General features: G+C 38.1%; 2 protein-coding genes across 10 annotated transcripts in view; one reads left to right on the top strand and one right to left on the bottom strand.

Moving 5' to 3' along the window:
• Positions 1–20,545, top strand: part of BLOC1S6 (biogenesis of lysosomal organelles complex 1 subunit 6) — a 133,164-nt gene that overhangs the window by 30,483 nt on the left and 82,136 nt on the right. The window lies entirely within an intron of this gene.
• Positions 1–20,545, bottom strand: part of SLC30A4 (solute carrier family 30 member 4) — a 31,388-nt gene that overhangs the window by 10,274 nt on the left and 569 nt on the right. For 2 of the 7 annotated variants that reach the window (XM_058737864.1, XM_058737863.1), the window contains exons 2-3: positions 19,976–20,480; positions 12,429–12,575 (exon numbers count right to left, since the gene is read on the bottom strand). In XM_058737864.1, coding sequence (XP_058593847.1) covers positions 12,429–12,575; positions 19,976–20,366 — 538 coding nt within the window. In that variant the 5' untranslated portion in view covers positions 20,367–20,480. Of the gene's footprint in view, positions 1–11,548; positions 12,084–12,428; positions 12,576–19,975; positions 20,527–20,545 lie in introns of those variants that run through there. The other 5 variants (XM_058737866.1, XM_058737868.1, XM_058737870.1 and 2 more) reach the window with 4 other exon arrangements.

Genomic DNA, 20,545 nt, shown 5'->3' with positions numbered 1-20,545 from the left:
AGAAATGACCAACTTATCATAATACAAGAAGTTCAAATAAGAGTATGATTGTGTTTTGTCATTTACTAAACACATAAAGATTTAAAAGTTTTGATCTTACTAACCAGAGTTAGCAAGGATATACTGGTGGACGTATCGAGTGGAACTATCTTTTTGGAGAGCAGTTTATGAAATGAATCAATATTTAAAATGCATGTATTCCCTGATTCAAGGAATCTATTCAATAGAACGAACACATGATATGTATGCAAATACATGTATCTACATGGCTCTTCACTGTAACCTCACTAGTATCAAAAAATATCTGGAGGGGCGCCTGGGTGGCTCAGTCGGTTAAGCGTCTGACTTCAGCTCAGGTCACGATCTTGTGGTCCGCGAGTTCAAGCCCCGCGTCGGGCTCTGGGCTGATGGCTCAGAGCCTGGAGCCTGCTTCCGATTCTGTGTTTCCCTCTCTCTCTGCCCCTCCCCCGTTCATGCTGTGTCTCTCTCTGTCTCAAAAATAAATACAAACGTTAAAAAAAAAATTAAAAAAAAAATATCTGGAGACATCTTAAATGGCTACCAATCAGGAACTTACTGGATGAAGTATGATATATCCATATACTGGAATATCATACAGCCATTTATGTTTAAAAAAACAAGGAAAAAAAAGAAAAATGAGTATTAGGCAAGTTGATAATCACAAGAAAGACAACAAAGTGTTACATCTAGGAAGTGGGGCTAGAAGCTTGGAGAACTTATTTTTCATTTTATTCTTTTCAGTAAGGTTTTAAGTTTTACCACAGATATGTATTACCTTTAAAGAAAAACAATTAGACATAAAAACAGTAAGACATTCAACTATTCGTGAATACAATTTGACCCAGAAATTCTTCTTGCAATGATATACACATTCATGCTAATTGAGTTGCACATGTGCAAAATGAGATGTTATGAAGCTGTTCATCAAGCACTGTATATAAGAGCAAGCAACTGAAAACAATAAAGTGATTAGTAGGGGCCTTGTAACACGGAATAATATGCAGCTCTTAAAAAAAGGACTATAGCTCTTTATGTTCTGGTAAGGAGTAATCTCTAAGATACAGTGTTACATAAAAAAAGCAAAGTACACAAGAGTGCATATGGTATGTTATGTGAAAATAAAAAAGAATATATAATAATATCTGCACATGTAATCTCTTAAAGGATATACAAAATATTGACAAAAAACTGGTTATGAAAAGAATGGGTGGCTGGGAGACAGGGATGACTGCACTATATATGCTTTTATATCATATAAACTTTTTACCATGTGAGTATACAGTAGAAATAATTTTATAGCTTTTCAAGATAACACAAATAGGGCAGTGGGAAGTACTTACATTTTTAAATAATTAACCAACATTATAATATAAAACAACTGTTGATAATCAAAACAATAAAAGCAAGAAAATACTTGTAAAGAAAATTTTTCCTTTAGAGAAACCAGGTAATCTTGTTAAAGGTAAAACAATCTGAGAAACTGTTATCTGAGTCAACTCATTGCTCAAAGGTTCCTCAGGCAGTTCAAATCTGTTGAACTTTGATACATTTTTATTCTGATGCATAAGTTACAGCACAGAAAAATTATCTAGTAGTTATTTTAAGCTGTTTCCTGAACACCTCTCATTAATGTAGACAAAATTTCAATAAAATCCTGTGCATCAGCCGAACAAATGTTGGAATAAGACAACATACAGTTCCTATTCAAAACCATGCTATGCTCATTTCTGACATACTAATCATGACACTTCAAAAGAGACAGGGGGTTAAGAAGACAGAGAAAAACAATGTGAAATATACAAAGCTGTGGAGAGACTACCACATCAAGTGCACACTCTCAGCAGCTTAAGGACAGGACCAGTTTCCTCCCATGTCACATTTATTGTAGCACTCAGCAGAGTGGTTGTCATGTAGCAAATATCTATGGGTGGATTTGCAAAATGAAGTTAGTTAGGTTGAGCAAGGGCAGATGATAAAAGGCTATGAAATTAAGAAGGATGAGCTAAATGTGAATAATAGGTTATTTACTATATCCCTCAAAACAAGAAGTACACAGGTTAGAAGAGAAGAATTAAGTCAAATACAAGACAGAAAACATACAGAATTTCTTGTCTTAAGTTATAACTGCTGATAGTAAAATACACATATATATAATAAAAAGAAGTAATTAAAACCGTAATTTCATGTACTTAGTGGTGGCTTCACTTAACTCACAAAGTAAGAGAATTTTATCTTTAGAATTCATATTTAATACCAATTCTGGCATGCCTGGCTGGCTCGGACGGTGGAGCATGCAACTCTTGATCTTGGGGTCATGAGTTTGGGCCCCATGTTGTGTTTAGAGTTTACTTAAAAAAATACCAGGGCACCTAGATGGCTAAGTCAGTTAAGCATTCAATTCTTGATTTTGGTTCAGGTCATGATCTCGCAGTTTTGTGAGTCTGAGCCCCATATCTGGTTCTGTGCTGACAGCTCAGGGCCTGTTTGGGATTCTCTCTCTCTCTCTCTCTCTCTCTCTCTCTTTCTCTCTCTCTCTGTTCCTCCCCTGCTCCCACTCACTCATTCACTCACTCAATAAATAAAACCAATTCTTCTCAAACTCTTCCCCCAACACCTTCCCAAAAAAGAGAACTTCAATCATATGTCAAGATGCCTTAGTCATATTTCTTAATATAAAATTATAAAGCAATACACTTTACATTTATAAAGATTCATAGTAATACAAGTTAATGACATAAAGATGTGATTGCTTATGAAAATCTAAAACCAGTAATCAAAAATCCTTTCAGAACCTCTTATCATTAGGCTGACAATACTTTATAGTTTTCTTGGGATAGTCCCAATATGTCTGTTGTCCTGGCAAAATTATTAAAAGTGCTCCACTTTACTCTCAAAAGTGTCCTGGTTTGGATGGTAAATGATACAGTTACACTAGTAGGTATGCCAGATAAAAAACATTGAATGTCGAGTTAAATTTGCATTTCAGATAAACAAAAAATAATTTTTTAGTATAAGTATGTCCCATGCAATTTTTCAGACATACTGGGTGTCTTGAAAGAATGTGTGTATGCACATAACACATGCTAAATCTGGCAACCCCACCTCCCAGTGATAATTTTCCTAAACACTTAAAATTATCTTACTGTGAACTTTCAGATAAGGCAAAAAACACATTGAAAATAAAGTAAAATGGAGGCACCTGAGTAGCTCATTCAGTTGAGCGTCCAACTCTTGATTTCGGCTCAGGTCATGATCTCATGGTTGGTGAGACTGAGCCCCATGTCCTTCTGGCTCTGCACTGACAGCACAGAACCTGCTTGGGGTTCTCTCTCCCTCCTCTCTGCCCCTCCCCTGCTCACACGTGCACTTTCTCTCAAAATAAATAAATAAACTTAAAAAAAAAAATAAATAAAGTGAGGGGCGCCTGGGTGGCTCAGTCAGTTAAACATCCACTTCGGCCCAGGTCATGATCTCACAGTTTGAGTTCGAGCCCTGCTTTGGTGTATGGGTTGACAGCTCAGAGCCTAGAGACTGCTTCAGATTCTGTGTCTCCCTCCCTCCCTCTCTCTCTCTGCCTCTCCCCCCACTCTCAAAAATAAACATTGAAAAATAAATAAATAAATGAAGTGAAAGTCAAACTAAAGCATGACCAGATTTTTGGTAGGGAGGATTCCCATACTTAGAAGGCCCACTAGGGTTCCTGCCACGGAACACGCAGTTCTCCATACCAGTTTTCACCCATGTGAGTAGCATAAAAGGGATCCCAATGCTTGCCCACAGTTAAGAGTAATGGAATCCAGCTGATTCCTAGAACTTTCCAAAATAACATATTAGGATCCTGGTATCAATATCTCTTTTCCAGTAATCAGTAAGGAATGGCCTCATGTCTAGTTCCCTTGGTGAAAAGCAAAGACATCCATCTGTTATTTTTAATTTTTTTTTTTTTAATGTTTATATAGTTTTGAGACAGAGAGAGACACAGCATGAACGGGGGAGGGGCAGAGAGAGAGGGAGACACAGAATCGGAAGCAGGCTCCAGACTCTGGGCCATCAGCCCAGAGCCCGACGCGGAGCTCGAACTCACGGACCGCGAAATAGTGACCTGAGCTGAAGTCGGACGCTTAACCGACTGAGCCACCCAGGCGCCCCTTTAATTTTTTTTTTTTAATGTTTATATAGTTTTGAGACAGAGAGAGACAGAGCATGAACGGGGAGGGTCAGAGAGAGAGGGAGACACAGAATCCGAAGCAGACTCCAGGCTCCGACCTGTCAGCACAGAGCCCAAGGCGGGGCTCGAACCCACAAGCTGTGAGATCATGACCTGAGCCGAAGTCGGATGCTTAACCGACTGAGCCACCCGGGCGCCCCTCATCTGTTATTTTTTATTCTAATCACCTGTCAAAATGTCTTCTAGACAGGATACCGATAACTGCAAAAGGAGAAAAACAAAACCTGAAATAGATTTTTAGGGCTGAGATTTATAACTGAGAAGTATAAGGCACAGATGATAGTATATAGCTAAAAATCCTAATAGTACTACTATGATCATTTCCTTTGATAAAAGCTCTTTCACCATGAATAAATGAGATTTTGGTGAAATATCAAGAATGGGAGGAATGAGCGTTTAAGATTTTTTTCCCCATAGTATCTTTAACATGATGGAATGCAGATAAACATAGGCAAGATTTTTGTCCCCCAACAATTAAGAGGGAAGTTTTCCATCAACAACCACATTATGACTTGCTCTACTCCTCTCAATTTTGCTCTGGGTTAGTCTCTGGTCACATAACATACAATAAAGGTTTTCAACTAAAAAAGAATACATAACATACAGATTTTTCATCTTTGAAGGGAGACCCAGGAACTTTCACAATTGAAACCCCAGATTTCTGGAGCGCCTGGGTGGCTCAGGTTAAGCCTCCGACTTTAGCTCAGGTCATGATCTCATGGTTCGTGAGTTCAAGCCCCACGTCGAGCTCTGTGCTGACAGCTGAGAGCCTGGAGCCTGCTTCGGATTCTGTGTCTCCCTCCATCTCTCTGCCCCTCCCCTGCTCATGCTGTCTCTCTCTCTCTCTCTCAGAAATAAACAAACATTAAAAAAAATTTTTTTTAATAAAAATAAACAAAAACAAAAACCCAGATTTCTGTGAAAGTTACTACCTTGGTAACTTTAGGTAAACTTGACTGGAAATGTATCATAATTTAAAATTTAAATTTAGGTAAACTTAAATTTAAAATTTAGGTAAACTTAAATTTAAAATTTAAATTTAGGTAAACTTGACTGGAAATGTATCATAAAGTAAAAAACTCTTGAAAGATTTTTATGGAAATTCTAGAAAACCTATTATTATAATAGTTCTAACATATTTTGCTACTTTACACACAAATAATTAACTCACTCCACCTGACTGAAATGTAGCACTGGAAGAGGAAGGTGAGTGAATACATGTTATTATTACATCACTTAGGTCTTTTAAAATATACCCTGAATTTCACATACAGAGAATAAACAGTTTTGGTTTGAATGGCTAATAAATGGTAAGAAAAAAAAAATCAAATGGGAGAAAACACAGATGATTATCAAGTTTTGACAGTACTATAAAGTGTGAAAAATGCATATTTTAACACATCTATAAATTGCCAAAACTAGAGGTTTTCAAGGTTCATATGAAAAACACTGAGTCCTTCCTTCTCTGTCCTCCAGTTATTCTCCATCATAGTACCATATTCGTTTGCTCCATAGCATTTAAATTTTTTTTTTAATGTTTATTCATTTTTGAGAGAGACAGACACAGCACGAGCAGGGGAGGGGCAGGGAGAGAGAGACACACACACAATCTGAAACAGGCTCAGGCTCTGAGCTGTCAGCACAGAGACCGACGTGGGGCTCGAACCCACAAGCTGTGAGATCATGACCAGAGCTGAAGTCAGACATTTAATCAATTGAGCCACCCAGGTGCCCCTACTTCATAGCATTTAACATAATTTATAATTATGTTGTATTTGTGTATATATTTACTGCTGGTCTCCCCAAGCTATACTACTATTCATTCAATTAACCTGTTGAGCACCGATTCAGTGAATGATTAACAATCTGCTTCAACTATGTAAACCAAACTCAACCCAAGCATACTTTGTTTTCCATGAGTGTGGCCAGATGTACTGGCCTATCATAACTGCTAACTTTTCTAATGCTATGATGCCAATAATGAATAGATTTCCTTCAAATTATATAATGTTTGTCTTTCTATTGCCTCAAAAAATTATAGCAAACATCTAAAGACAGGTTTCAGAGGTTTACAAAAATGAACAGGGAAGGAGAATGGAGACACATTGTCTCTTGTATTTCCTTTTATGCTACTACCTTCTTCCAACAAAAGATAGGAAGGAAACAGAAGGAAAATCAGTAGGCTGTGCTGGATTTGGCTAGAATTTCCAAACGTGTATTTGAATTTCAACTTAATCACAGACAGCCGTACTGCATTCAGGCTAAGGCATTTTTCAGTGGCCCACTGTTGCCACCAGAACACCAAGCTAAACTGCAAAGTTCATCTTTGGATCCTTTCAACTGCTATTCTCAATTCTCTTCTATTTCCTGCCTTCTCACCACTCCCTCTACCCCACACCCAAGGTACCCAGCACTGTCAAACTGACGTTTGGCCGTCCAACATTGACCACCTCACTCATGGCTTCCTTCAGCCTTAGTAAAAACTCCCATTTCTAGGACACACCTATTCTTTTCCAGATGTTCAGGTGATATAAATTCTAAGATGTGAATAATTAATAGGCATAATTCTTGTCAGGGGTGGGAGGAAGCTGTTAAAATGAATCACTAAGGAGAAGAGATGATGTTTTTTTTGCTGCATGTATGGGGGAAGAGATTTTTTAGCTGAAAACTTTCTGCTCCTTTAGCATCAGGGAATAAAATAACAAACTACACAGAATTAACATTACAACTATATACCTACCTTAGGACAACCATCATCTAGCCAGATCTGCCAAGGTCTTTGCTGAGTGGAACCACACACTGCTACACTCCTACACTGTCACTTTGCCATTAACCTAGGCTGATGATTCGCATTGCCAAAATGTAAATCTTGCTTTTTTTATTTCAAATACAGACAACTCTGCTTACTATAGTCCTTTCATATTATCTCTATCTTTATCTAAGCCATGCAGCTTCTTCAGCCCAAGAAGTGACAGAAAAGCCAAAAATAAGAGTCAATTATGCTCATAATCCATAAAGAAGGATAAAAGTAGAAAGCAAGCAAGGGTTTTCACAGTTTTCTTTAGAAAAACATTTCCCCTGGGGCGCCTGGGTGGCGCAGTCGGTTAAGCGTCCGACTTCAGCCAGGTCACGATCTCGCGGTCCGTGAGTTCGAGCCCCGCGTCGGGCTCTGGGCTGATGGCTCGGAGCCTGGAGCCTGCTTCCGATTCTGTGTCTCCCTCTCTCTCTGCCCCTCCCCCGTTCATGCTCTGTCTCTCTCTGTCCCAAAAATAAATAAAAAACGTTGGAAAAAAAAATTTAAAAAAAAAAAAAAGAAAAACATTTCCCCTTGTCTGGCAGATAGTGCTATTCCTCCTAAGGATTTGTAGGATTTCTCCTATAGTATGTTTCATTAAGTTCTAAGGTTTTTAACTTCCAGAAAAAGAGGACATACCCACAGTCAAATAAATCCAAGCATTTAAAAATAGCTCATATAATGGTTCCTAGCCAACTCTCCCTCTTCCCACAAAAGAATTGCCACTGTAATGTAATAAAAGAAAACAAAAAGAAAAACAGAAAAACCTGAACGATTTTACACAATCTCTGAGTTCACATGAAGGAAAGGAATGTATCACCAGAATGGACTCCTGGGACGGCCACTTGCTTTTCCCCTCAAACTAAAACTACCTTTCTCTCACCTTCACTAAATGATTTTTGCTAAAATAAATTTTATATTGCCAAAAGTGCTACAAAAGACCTGAATTAAATAGTGCATCTTTAAAAACTGTTGTTTAGGGGCGCCTGGGTGGCTCAGTTGGTTAAGCATCCAAGTTCGCTCAGGTCATGATCTCATGGTTCATGGGTTCGAGCCCCATGTCAGGCTCTGTGCTGACAGCTCGAGCCTTGAGCCTGATTTGGATTCTGTGTTCCTCTCTCTCTCTCTTCCTCCCCCACTCACACTGTCTCTCTCTCAAAAATAAATAAAAGATTAAAAAAAAATTTAAACTGTTGCTTAATCATCAGGATGAATCACCTTTCTTTTCTCCTACCTAGCTTAGACAGTTACACAAAGACAAGAATTCCAATTAGCAGGGAGGGAAGGCAGGCAGTTTGGGGGCGTGGACCATTTTCAAAGATATGAAAAGTGTGGGTAAGTGTGGGCAGGGAGAAGAGGGAAGGAAAAGAAGATTGGAACTAACTTTTATTGGGAATTTACTCTGTGCCAGGTAGCAGGTTCGGTAAGTACTTATACCTTACCACCTTAATGTATTTTTTACAATTCTGCAGTGGAAGTATTATCATTCCTATTTTACAGAAAAAAAAAAAAACAAACACAAAAATTTGTACTTAGATTAAATCACTCTCCAAAAGGTCTTAATAGCTAGTAAAACTGCAGATCTCCTATCTGAACCAAAGACAATTTATTCACAAAACTCTAAAAGTGGTAAAAAACAAATAGGGCTGCCCCTGACTGACACCAAGAAGAAACACTCTTTTGACTAATTTCTTACTATGTCAAAGGGATCTAGAAGTCAGTACTCAGTTATGTTATGGATCATATAAATTTTTATAGTGTAGTTTGTGAACATGACCACAGTTTCAGAATTACAGATAAATGTTTTCAAGTCCCAAATACATTAGTCCCCAAATTTCAAAAATATCCCTATTCCTAGTTTGGACACTGGTTTAATGCACCCCAAACACAATGATTTTAGGTTCATGAGCTATACTAAATAATCTGTTTCACAGTTTTCATGTCTTTAGTTACTCAGCCTGACTATGCAACAATTAATAATCTCTTATACTGCACTTACATACGTTTCCATTCCTACTTCATTCATGGTCTAGGAGATACGGTTTCATAAAAAATAGCTATAAAAATGTGATAAATGCTATTAGGCATACATAAAGTGTGATGAGCAAACAAAAAGGAAATAAATTTAAGGAATGGTACTACTAATATCTGACTATCATTCACAGGCACCCACCTCTAGGTCTAGAACAGGGTACACAGTATGCTGCCTTTTGCATAAGAAAGGGTGACAGGTAACAGGATATGAACATGTATGAAAAACACATAAAGTAAGGTGGTAAGGTATATGTATATATTCTCTTGTACTTTCAAAAGGAAATGCTGGAAGGATAGGTCAGAAACAGATTTAAAATCATTACTAATAAGGAGTGGGATTAGAGGAAGGGATGGAGGGGACAGAATGAAAACAAGGCTTCTCTGAGGAAATCCTTTCTATTAGAAATTAATTGTTTATTCTTGCAACACATAAACTTTACATATTTACAAGACAGATCAACAAAGAAAAAAACCAACTCCTGTCTTACCCCCTCCCCCTACCCTGCATCAAAACAAAATTCAACGACAGTTAACACACCAGAAGGGGATTCCTTTTGCAGCGTTTTTTTAGGACCTGAATCCCCAAGACACAAGAGGCACACTACTTAAAAGTGTCCAATATAAACATACGTTCTCCTACAGAACGTGAAGAGATTACTCATGAAGCAATATATTTTGTGGAACACAGGACAGCCACTGCTTTGTTTTACAGCCTTATTCAATTCTACATATCCTTGTCTTTTTAATCCTCCTCCAAAGAGCAGAATAAGTGAAGTAAGTTCTATATCTAGATACAGCTTCATAAAATTTTGGAATGCAAAGAAGAAAATGAAGATCCCAAAAGGCCCTTCTAGTGAAGATTTGAGTCCCTCTGTACCTTTGGAAAATACTCATCTACCTAGATTTTAACAACTCTTTTTTTTTTAGATGACTTTTAAAAACTTCAGACAAAATTCATCATTTCAACAATTTAAAGTGCCCAAGTCAGTGGCTTTTAGTATAGGCACAAGGTTGTGCAACAGTTTCCCATTTATTTATAGTCATTCAATTAATTGTGCTTATTTTCAGCCCCAGTTCTCCCTCCTACTCATCTCTGTCCCTGGCTCTTCTTTGGAGATCTGCTGGGCTGATCCAGCTCCTGGCTCAGTGTACTCTAGGCTACAGCTTCCCTGTTTCTTCCTCCAACCCACTCCCATCTATCTTCCAACTTCCAGAAATTTCTTGCTTATTGGTGACCCAATCCCTTGCTTCTCTTTGTTGTTTTTATTTCAAGGAACTCTCAAGAGAGACAGGAGTCAAATGCTGGTATCTAGGCCACAAATGTGAACTTTGTACTTTTAAGGAAAAAGGAAGATTCAACTCTCCACAGAAACTTGTAGAGATAAATAGAACACCGAGTTCTGTTTTCTCTCATGTTTTCATAGTGCTTGTTATCTATGATGAAACAAAGTGACTACCTAGAGAAACACTAAGTACTACTTTGATATCTAACAGAATTTTCATGATTATGGGTTCTTATTATATGCGGGACTTTCTATATTCTGTTATTGCATGTTTCTGGGGGAGAACTCCACTATTTTCATTAGCATTCCAAATGCTCTATAACCTAAAAGGTTAAGAGCCACAGGACAAAATGAAATGCACTCTTCCAAATAGTAGTGGAAGGTAAAAACCCCCATTCCATGATGCTGTGTTTGAGTGTCAGATCTTAAATCGAAGGTGTTTAAATCACAAGAAATTAAAGTTTGAAAATAATCTTGAAGTTGTTTAAAAGGCCCAAGGCAATCAGGTAACAAATGAGCGTATAGTATGTTGGTAAACAGTGCGGTGTGTTTTAGGAACACATCCCAATGTACTCTATGCAGTGGCTTAACAAATAACAGAAACACCTCACTCAGGGCATTAGCTCTCGTGTACAGCAAGCAGCTAAGGGGTAGGGATGCCAAATAATTTCCCAATCTGATAATCAGGATAGCTCCTTGAAATATATAGCCTTTAAGGCACAATGTCAAGTTTTACATAGAAAGCCCAGGGACTAAATTTTAGAAGACCTAGAGCTTAGTTAAGATTAGGCTAAAAAGTAACCAAGAAGGGGAAGAACTGATTGATATATTAGCAGTGTCAGTGACAGCAGATATACTGATATATTAGAGTGTCAGTGTCTCTACAAAATTAAACTACAAGTTGTTAATTCTGGTTCTTTAAGATAGGTTTTGCTGAAGCCACCTAAATGTCAATTTTTGGGTTCTAAGCAAATGACATCTGGATATATGGCATTTCACATATTAGTTCAAGTAACTGCCTTATACATATTTTAAAAATAAGTAAAAAATCTAAAAACACAGTAACACAGGAAAGAATTGTATGGATAACAATGTATGATTTTAACTCTCAATTCTTATTTGCTCAAAATAGTAAAATAAAAATATGTGTACAGTGAAAGAAAAAAATTTTAATGACACTTGTCAACACATGGTAAAGAAGACTTTATTCAGGGAGAGGAAGCTACCAAGATAGGTTACATGACCACTGTAACAGAACTCTGCAGTGGGGGAAGAGATTGGGCTCAACGTTGAATACTGAATAAGCAAGGGGGAATTTACAGCCATGGAGCAAGGTGGGAGTCAGTGGATGGAAAATTACTAAGGGGAAACATCAGGAGTATGGGGACTCTGGCTAAACTGACATAACAGAATTCTCGCTAGACACAAGCCAGTGCAATGAGACATCACCTAGGGGATAATCCATCAGACATTAAGAGTGGGGGTGCTGTTAAATTGGCTTAGAAGGGTTTTTGCTAAAATAAGATTTTATAAGGAAGTGCACAGATGGGCTTGGGAGAAGATTCAGGAGACTGACTAAACTTTGGTCAAGCAAAGAATCTTTGTCAGCACTTACAGAATTATATTGATACAGTGGCAGCAGTGAAGGTCAGCCACACAGTATATGTTATACCTATGACAGTACTGCTTAAGATCTGGGCTACAGTAGCTTTGGTTGGAACACCTGAAGTGAAAGAAAAAAGTTAATACACATTAACAAACCCATGTCGTTTTGCCTGGTTGAATAAAATGAAGGTAAACTTTTTTTCTGATAACATCTTCAGGAAATAGGGAACAACACTTAAAGATTAATGATTACCATATAATTTTACATGTGTAAGCAGTTTAGCTGACTAGGCTGAATGTACCCTGGAATATATGTATCTGAATAAATCTTGTTCATCTGTTGTCATTTGCTTTTTTCAAATAGGTTATCACCAGAAAGATTTCAGTTAATCAAAGGTTAGTTATAGTTCATTGTGGTTTTACTATAAAACTTGATAAACCAAAAGAAACTCCAATTACCTACCTAAGCGATGAAATCCAAAGGTGAATCTTTTGGTTGGAGATTTTGAGGACAGCCACAAAGCAAGCAGGGTCAGTATGATAGCACTTAGGTCAGTTAACATATGAAGTGCATCTGTCATGATTGCTAGGCTATTTGCAATGTATCCACCTTGGAGTAAGGGTGAGAGAGAAGAAGGAATACGTTAGTTAAAATAATAAACATAAGCAATCAAACCAAAAATATGTAACATCCTACAAAACATCAACTTTCAATTAAATATTTATCCAATCACAATTAAATCAAGGTATTCTGAAATTTTATACAGAACACTAAATATGTATATATTTTTGTGATGAAAACATCCCCTTCATGGGGCGCCTGGATGGCTCAGTTGGTTAAGTCCGAGTTCAGCTCAGGTCACGATCTCACAGTTGTGAGTTCCAGCCCCCCATCCGACTCTGCTACAGCTCAGAGCCTGGGGCCTGCTTTGGATTCCGTTTCTCCTTCTCTCTTTGCCCCTTTCCTGCTTGCTCGCTCTCTCAAAAATAAATAAACATTAAAAACAATAAAAAAAAAGAAAATTTTCATTTCTAAGAACAGATTCTCTGAGGAGTCAATGACCTTAAAAAATTAAGTACCACTAAATTGGAGGCTAACACACAAATTTTTGTGGTTTAGCACTGCAGCTTTTACTCAAACTACTAATCCTATGAGACACTGAAATTAATAACCACAATATATAAATATTACAAAAAAGGTAAACGTAGAGACTCACTTGTTGTGAGGGTTTGAACACAAAATTAAATGGAAGACATTTTTTTAAAGTACATGAGTACATTAACTAATTAGTACCTTAACTGATTCCCTTGGTTATAGACAGCAATGTTTCAGAAGGATTAAAGATGGTATTTAGAGTACAATTTTTAACACTGATTTTCCAGCCATTATATGTATATGTAGCATGTAAAATTCATTTCATAGATGTGTATGTGTGTGTATACATATATGTATGTTGTTCTATTATGGTGAATCAATTTTCCTAGCACCATTCATTAAATAAGCTTTTTTATGCCAAGCATTCAAACTTTTGTGTATCAGAATCACCTGGAAGATTTGTTAAACTGCAGATTGCTTGCCCCACTCCCAGAATTTCTAATTCAATAGAGCTGGATGAGGCTTGAGAATCCCTATTTTTAACATGTTCCCAAGGTGACGTCAATGCTTCTAGTCTTGGTACCTCTGAGAATCACTGTTACAATGAACTTCATGGTCAGGGTATTATGACACATAAGTGTGCTGAGCCACTGTTCCCTCTCTTTCTGGGATGAGTGTGCACAGCCAAGAGCAGCAGGACACAAGCTGGCGATCTTGAAATCACATCCATTTACTTCAGTGTGCTCTATACAAATACCAGTTTTTATGTATTCCCTTGACATTAAAAAGCTAAAATCACTAAGAGAAAGTATAACTTGGTAGTTAATAATATGAGATTTTAGACTCTCTGAAACTCTCAGCCAGTTAGTGAATACTTTTGAGCCTCAGTTTCTTTATAAAATAAAAATAATACCTCAAAGTTGTACTGTCCATTAACTTTCTGAGATGATGAAAATATTCTATGTATGCTGTCCAGTAGACACTAGTCACATGTAACTTTTGAGCATTTGAAATATGGCTAGTGCAACTGAGGAGTTGAATTTATTTAATTTTAGTTAACATATTTAAAGAGCCACGTGTTGATAATGATCAGCAAATCTAGCAAACTAAGGACCTCCGAAAATAATCTCCTCCACAAAAGCAGGGAGAATGTGTGCAAAAATGGTCCAAATCAGCTTTTTCAGAACCCTGGAAATTAACCAAAGGCTGACACAAAAAGTATTAATTCAAGGAAAATGACTGAATCTTTATAAGAACAGTGAGCTCTGTGGCATTCTAATTCACCTTGGACCCATCTCCCTCTCTCCAGCTCTGTGGTAGCCCTGAAAACCAACAAGCACAGTGAAAATCAGTCTGGCAGCCACTGCAAGGTATCAAATGGGGTTAGAGCTCCTAAAAAGCCCAATCCCAAAGAACTAGCATTATTGGATCTGTCTGGTAGTTCCCTGGAAGGCCATACTAGCAAGGCTGTTTTCACTGGACTTGACTTGGGGATCTGCCCTATGCAAACCCTAAGGAAGGTTTGTCAAAAACAATCACAGGGAATTGTTCAACACTGCAGCTGCCTGAGGCAACAGATAACAAAGTGTTCCCTGTATTCTGAAATTTCACAATGATACGTCTTGGTGTGGGTTTATTTTCACCCAACTTGCTGGGTTTTTGTTGACTGTTTTAATCTGGAAATGTACACCCTTCAGTTCTGGAGAAATTTCTTAAACTATATTGTTGGTAATTTCTTTTCTTCTGCTTTCTCTATTCCTCAAACTCCTATTACTTGGAGTTTGGATTGATACACTAATTTTCTTATGTTTTTTCTCTTATCTTTTTGCTCTACTCTCTAAGAGATTACCTTAATTCATCTTCTCTTCTAACTTTTATGAAGTTTAAAAATTTTGTTTTTATTGTTGAAAAGCTCTTTACCCTGATTTTCTTTTTTACAACAGCTCATTTTTTTCTAATCTTTTTTTTTTTTAAGTTTGTTTTGAGAGACAGCGAAAGTGGGGTAGGGGTAGGGAGAGGGGGGTACTTAGGATCGCAAGTGGGCTCTGTGCTGACAGCAGAGAGCCTGATGTGGGGCTCAAACACATGATTGTGAGATTGTAACCTGATCAGAAGTCAGACGCTCAACCAACAGAGCCACCCAGCTGCCGTAGCCTATTCTTGTTAATAAATAATCTATTTCTCTGGATAGGAATTATATTATTATATACGACTGGCTCTTAAACAGGGTTTAACTAGCTTCCTTAGTCTTCCTCTTTACCCACACTCCTAGGGGTATCTGGTGCAAACAATTCTGGGCCTACTAAGGCTTCTGAAGTGCAGTAGTTAGTTCTCAGTATGGTCCCTAGATCAGCAGTATCAGCATCCCCTGGGAACTTGTTAGAAAAGCAAATTCTCAGGCCCTATCCCAGACCTACGAAATTAGAAACTCTCCCCCAGCAATTTGTGTTTTATTTAATAAATTCTCTAGGTGTGGGGCACCTGGGTGGCTCAGTTGGTTAAGCGTCCAATTCTTGATTTCAGTTCAGGTCATGATCTTATGGGCCCTGCATCAGGTTCCACGCTGTCCGCGTAGAGCCTGCTTGGAATTCTGTCTCTCCTTCTCTCTCTGCCTCTCCTCAACTCGTGCTGTCTCTATATACATAAATAAATAAACAAACTTACAAATAAATTCTCTAGGTACTTCTGATGAATTCTGATGAATTAGGTTGCTTCTTGGCGGTCCCCAACTGCTTGCTTAGGAGCTGGCTTCCTAGGGTCTATTAAGTCAGTTACTTCTTTCATCCATCTCTGGTTTCCCAAATTTATCTTGTCTCTAGTTTTCCCAATCTTTGTGGATATACATACACATACACATATGGATGGATATACGGTTTTGTGTGTGTGTGTATTTAAAATTCCCTTTATTATAGTTTAAGAGAGGCTTCAGGAGAAACTACATTTAGATACATGAGTTCATTTGCTATCTTTATCTGGAAGTCTGTTTGCATTCATTCATTCAAGTTTTTTCACTCCCAATAAAAATGCAGTTGTTGGGGCGCCTGGGTGGCGCAGTCGGTTAAGCGTCCGACTTCAGCCAGGTCACGATCTCGCGGTCCGTGAGTTCGAGCCCCGCGTCAGGCTCTGGGCTGATGGCTCGGAGCCTGGAGCCTGTTTCCGATCCTGTGTCTCCCTCTCTCTCTGCCCCTCCCCCGTTCATGCTCTGTCTCTCTCTGTCCCAAAAATAAAAAAAATAAAAAAAAAAAAAAAAACGTTGAAAAAAATGCAGTTGTTAATCAATAACCATTACTAAATCCAAAGGATATTTTAGTTCTCATCTTATTAGACCTTTCAGCAGCTTCAACTTATTTCCACTTGGAAATACTCTATTTTCTGAGATTCTGGAATACCTGTTTGTCTTCTGCCTGACTTCCAAAGTTGGAGTTCCCCAAAACCTGGGTTTTCTAGGTGGTTTTTCACATTCTGATGGCATTACACACTGTATCTCTTAACTTGACCTCTCTTCTGGACTACTGACTCATATGTAACAGCTCACTAGGCATCTTTACTTGGCTATTTTACATACAATTGATAATTAACATGTCTGAAACAACCCTTGAGCCGATGCCTATATCCTGCTCTGTATTTCCTCCCTGCTTCATACATGACATACATTTCCCTACACTCAGATGCTTAAATGAGAAACTTCAGAATCATTCCTGATGCTGCTCTCCCATTAATCCCCATATCTAAACCATTAGTAAGTTTTGTTAATGTTACCTCTAGAATGATTCTCAACCAGTTCATTTTTCTCCATCCACACTAATCCAAGCCATAATCATTTCTTGTCTGGACCCCTGCAATAGTTTACTTGCTTCCATTTTTGCACTCTCCAATCCATCTCCACATAAGAGCCACAATAGTATTTTAAAAAGATAAATCCCATCATGTCATTCTCCATTTAAAAGGCTCCACTGGCTTTTCGTAGTACTTATAATTAAAAACTGCACTCTTGGGGCACCTGAGTGGTTCAGTCGGTAAAGCTTCTGACTTCAGCTCCGGTCATGATCTTGCGACTCGTGAGTTCGAGCCCCGCATCCGGCTCTGTGCTGACAGCTCAGAGCCTGGAGCCAGCTTCTGATTCTGTCTCCCTCTCTCTGCTCCTCCCCTGTTCACTCTCTCTCTCTCTTTCTCTCAAAATTAAATAAACTTAAAAAAAAAACAAACTGCACTCTTAACATGGTCTATCAGAACCAACCTGACCTGGCGCTCCGGTCTCTTTTCCTTTTTTCTTACTATATTCGAGCCAAACTTGCCTCCTTTTATGTCCTTTTAAAAAATTGGAGGCTTTTAGGACCTTTGTACATGCTGTTCTCTTCACTTGGAAAACTCCTCTACTCCTTTTGCTTGGATAACTCCTACCATTCTTTTTTTTTGGTTTAACTATATATGGCTCATACATAAACTATGTCCCCTTGGTTACAATGTCTTATACTACCTAATTTTTTTTCTTCATAACACTTAAGTCCATATGAATTTTAAATTTATTTATGTATTTAATATCTGTGCCCTATATTAGACTAAGTGCTTCAAACACTAGGGATTATAATAGTTTTGTCTGCATTGCATACCACAATACATAATACGGTGCCTGGCATAGAGTTAAGTACTCAAAAAATACTTGCTGAATGAAAGAAGAATAGACCTGTCTAAAGTCTCAGAGCAAATTAGTGCAATGCCAAGATTCAAAATCAAGTCTTCTCTTTCAGATCTTTAAATTACTTCATTTTTTAAATTATTCCATACTTCCTATATAAGATACGTTATTTCTAAGTGTTTTTGATACACTTTAATAAATGCTCTACTATATACAATTTAACTCTACCTAATATTCTGAATATTTGTTAATGCTTATCCTAAGTATTAGCATTTCTGTATTAACAAAAGATTTTTCTATTTGAAAATAAATATTTGAGAGAAAATACTTATTGTGGCTTTCACAAAACCACATTTACCAAATAACAGATTTTAAAAATGGTATGTCAGAACAATTTTATCTTAATTTTTACTTAGGTAACATAATTTTAAGGGGGAAAATTGTGATTAATGTGACTTTAACTTCAAATATTAAATATTAACTTCAAGAATCACTAAGTCTGACTGACTCAACTTTCTAGCTGTGTGAATTTGGGCAAGTCATTGAATCTTAGTCTGTTGAGGCCATGCCTTATCAGCTACAGCTTAACTCCTTTTAATTTCTTTACAGCTTAAGCATTTATAATTCTCTAACACAATAAAAATTAATTCAACACAAATTTATTGAGTGTCAACTCTGTGCCAGTCATTGTTTTCGGTGCTGAGAACGCAGCTTACATTTCAGCAGAAGAGAGATATTAAACAAGTGAATATACAAACAAGATAATCTCATGCTTTGGGCTTTTAAAGTTGGGGACAGAACAGGAGAGAGGAGATGTTTACTTTAGTCAGTCAGAAAAGGTCTCTCAGAGGTATCTTTTGGAGTAAGATATGAATGTCAAGACACCAGTCAAGAGAAGATTTGGGAAAAGCCACTCAAGGTTAAGCAGTGTTTTTCAAACTGCAAGCCCTGATCTATTTTGTGGAACATGAAATCAATTAAGTGGGCTGGGGGGATAACTGAAAAAATATTAGAATGCATCACAAGAAATAAGACTTTTGTCTTAATTATACATATATATGCTGTGTGTGTGTGTGTGTGTGTGTGTGTGTGTGTGTGTGTGTGTACATACATGCCTACATATGTATGCATGCATGCCCACCCGGGGAACAGTGTTAAGTGTATTTCTTACTATATAGTGAGATCAAAAAAGTTTACGAGCCACTGAGGTAGAGGGATCAGCTAGTTTGAAGGCCTTAGGGACAGTAAAGGGCTTTGTAAGTCATAGGGACAAAGAAGGCCAGCATGGCTGAAGTGAGGACTGGGGAGGAGGTATAAAATGAGGTAGGAAATGTATATAATTTTCCCACATATAACCTCCAGCCAGCATCTTAATCTGGACTGCCACCTCTATTCTCATCATGGGTCCTCGTTAAGAAACATGGCAGAATAAGATCCTTGCTTTTATGTCACTTTGTAAACTGTCACTAAGAGAAGTTAGCAATTACACTAATGTGACTGTGAAATTAATCTCTAAGAATGTATTTTATAGTGAGAATGTATTACTTGAGTAATTAAAAAGTGAAAAAACCAAGTTCATAAACCCTGGGGGAGCCGTCTGTTTCCTTTCAGATCCTCACTATAATGAAAAACTTTAAAGGTTAGTAGTATCTAATTCTGAAAATCTCTTGGCTATAAATACAAAAGGAAAGAGTATGAAGAGACCCCTGAAGTCAAATGCAGACAAAAAAGAAAAAAAAAAAAAAAAAAAAAAGAGACCGGGACTGTAGATGTGGCTCTTTCACTAACCAGCTAAGTGTCCTCACAACTTATTTAAACCTCTTTTGGGCCCTCAGATTCCTTAAGTGTGAAAAAGAAAGTAAAGCAGGTGTTCAGTAAGGTCATTTCATACCTTCATAATTTTATGATTCTAAGTTATTCTAGGTCATTTACTATTTTTAAAGGTTGCAAAAATTAACCTGGCCATTATTATTTTTTAAAATTTTTTTAAAGAGGAAGTTAAATGATATACGATGAAGCTCATGTCCTTAGCTTTACAGTAGATGTCACGGTGTTTGGAGAACTGGAAGAAAATGTCAGTTATCTCTGAAAGTTTATGTTGTACTTAGGTTGATCTGCACTTTGGAACCGTGTGGCCTTTCCATATCACCAGATCGGTATACTGATAAATAACAAACTTCCTGAAAAGAACGTTTAAACCTGAAATCCTGTGTAGCTAAAGCTTGACAACAACCCTCCGGACAAGGTAAATGGAAAGTGAGTTGGCCACACAACTCACCTACAAGTTCTCCAATCATGAAAAGCAAGTAAAGAACGGCAGCAATGGTCAACCTGGTTTTCACCTTTCTCTGCTTCAGTAACTCTCGCTGTCTGCTGCAGTTGTCACAGGGGTCCACCTTCAGACTCAGCTGACTGTTGGTCAAAGGGAAGTCCTGGTCCAGTAAGGAATCATCGTCGGCCTGGAGGGCCGGGTGCGCCCCGTTAACAGGCCTTTCTGGGATTTCAGAACCATCATCGGCCACCACAACTCGAAGTTTGTTAAACCGAGAAAGCCCCTCGTCCCCCACCTCGTCCGAGAAGTCAAAGGCGCTGGTGTCATTTAAAAACAGCGGCGCATCATCCTTCCGTAGCAGAGATTTGAGACGCTTCCACGCGCCGGATCCGGCCATGGCAGAGGCTGAGCGGCCGCGGCGCGGAATGGCTCGGTGCAGGCGGCCGGCCGGCGGCTCCTACTTCACCGGAGAGCCAGTTCCCGATGGCACTGCCGCGCGTCCCTCCCCATCCTGTGGAACACGAAACACGCTATAAATTAAAGGCGCCCCAATACTGCCCACAAGTTCCGAAGCCC

This window comes from Neofelis nebulosa, chromosome 7 (assembly GCF_028018385.1).
Source record: "Neofelis nebulosa isolate mNeoNeb1 chromosome 7, mNeoNeb1.pri, whole genome shotgun sequence".
NCBI lineage: Eukaryota > Metazoa > Chordata > Mammalia > Carnivora > Felidae > Neofelis > Neofelis nebulosa.
This window is presented reverse-complemented; position numbering and strand designations above follow the sequence as displayed.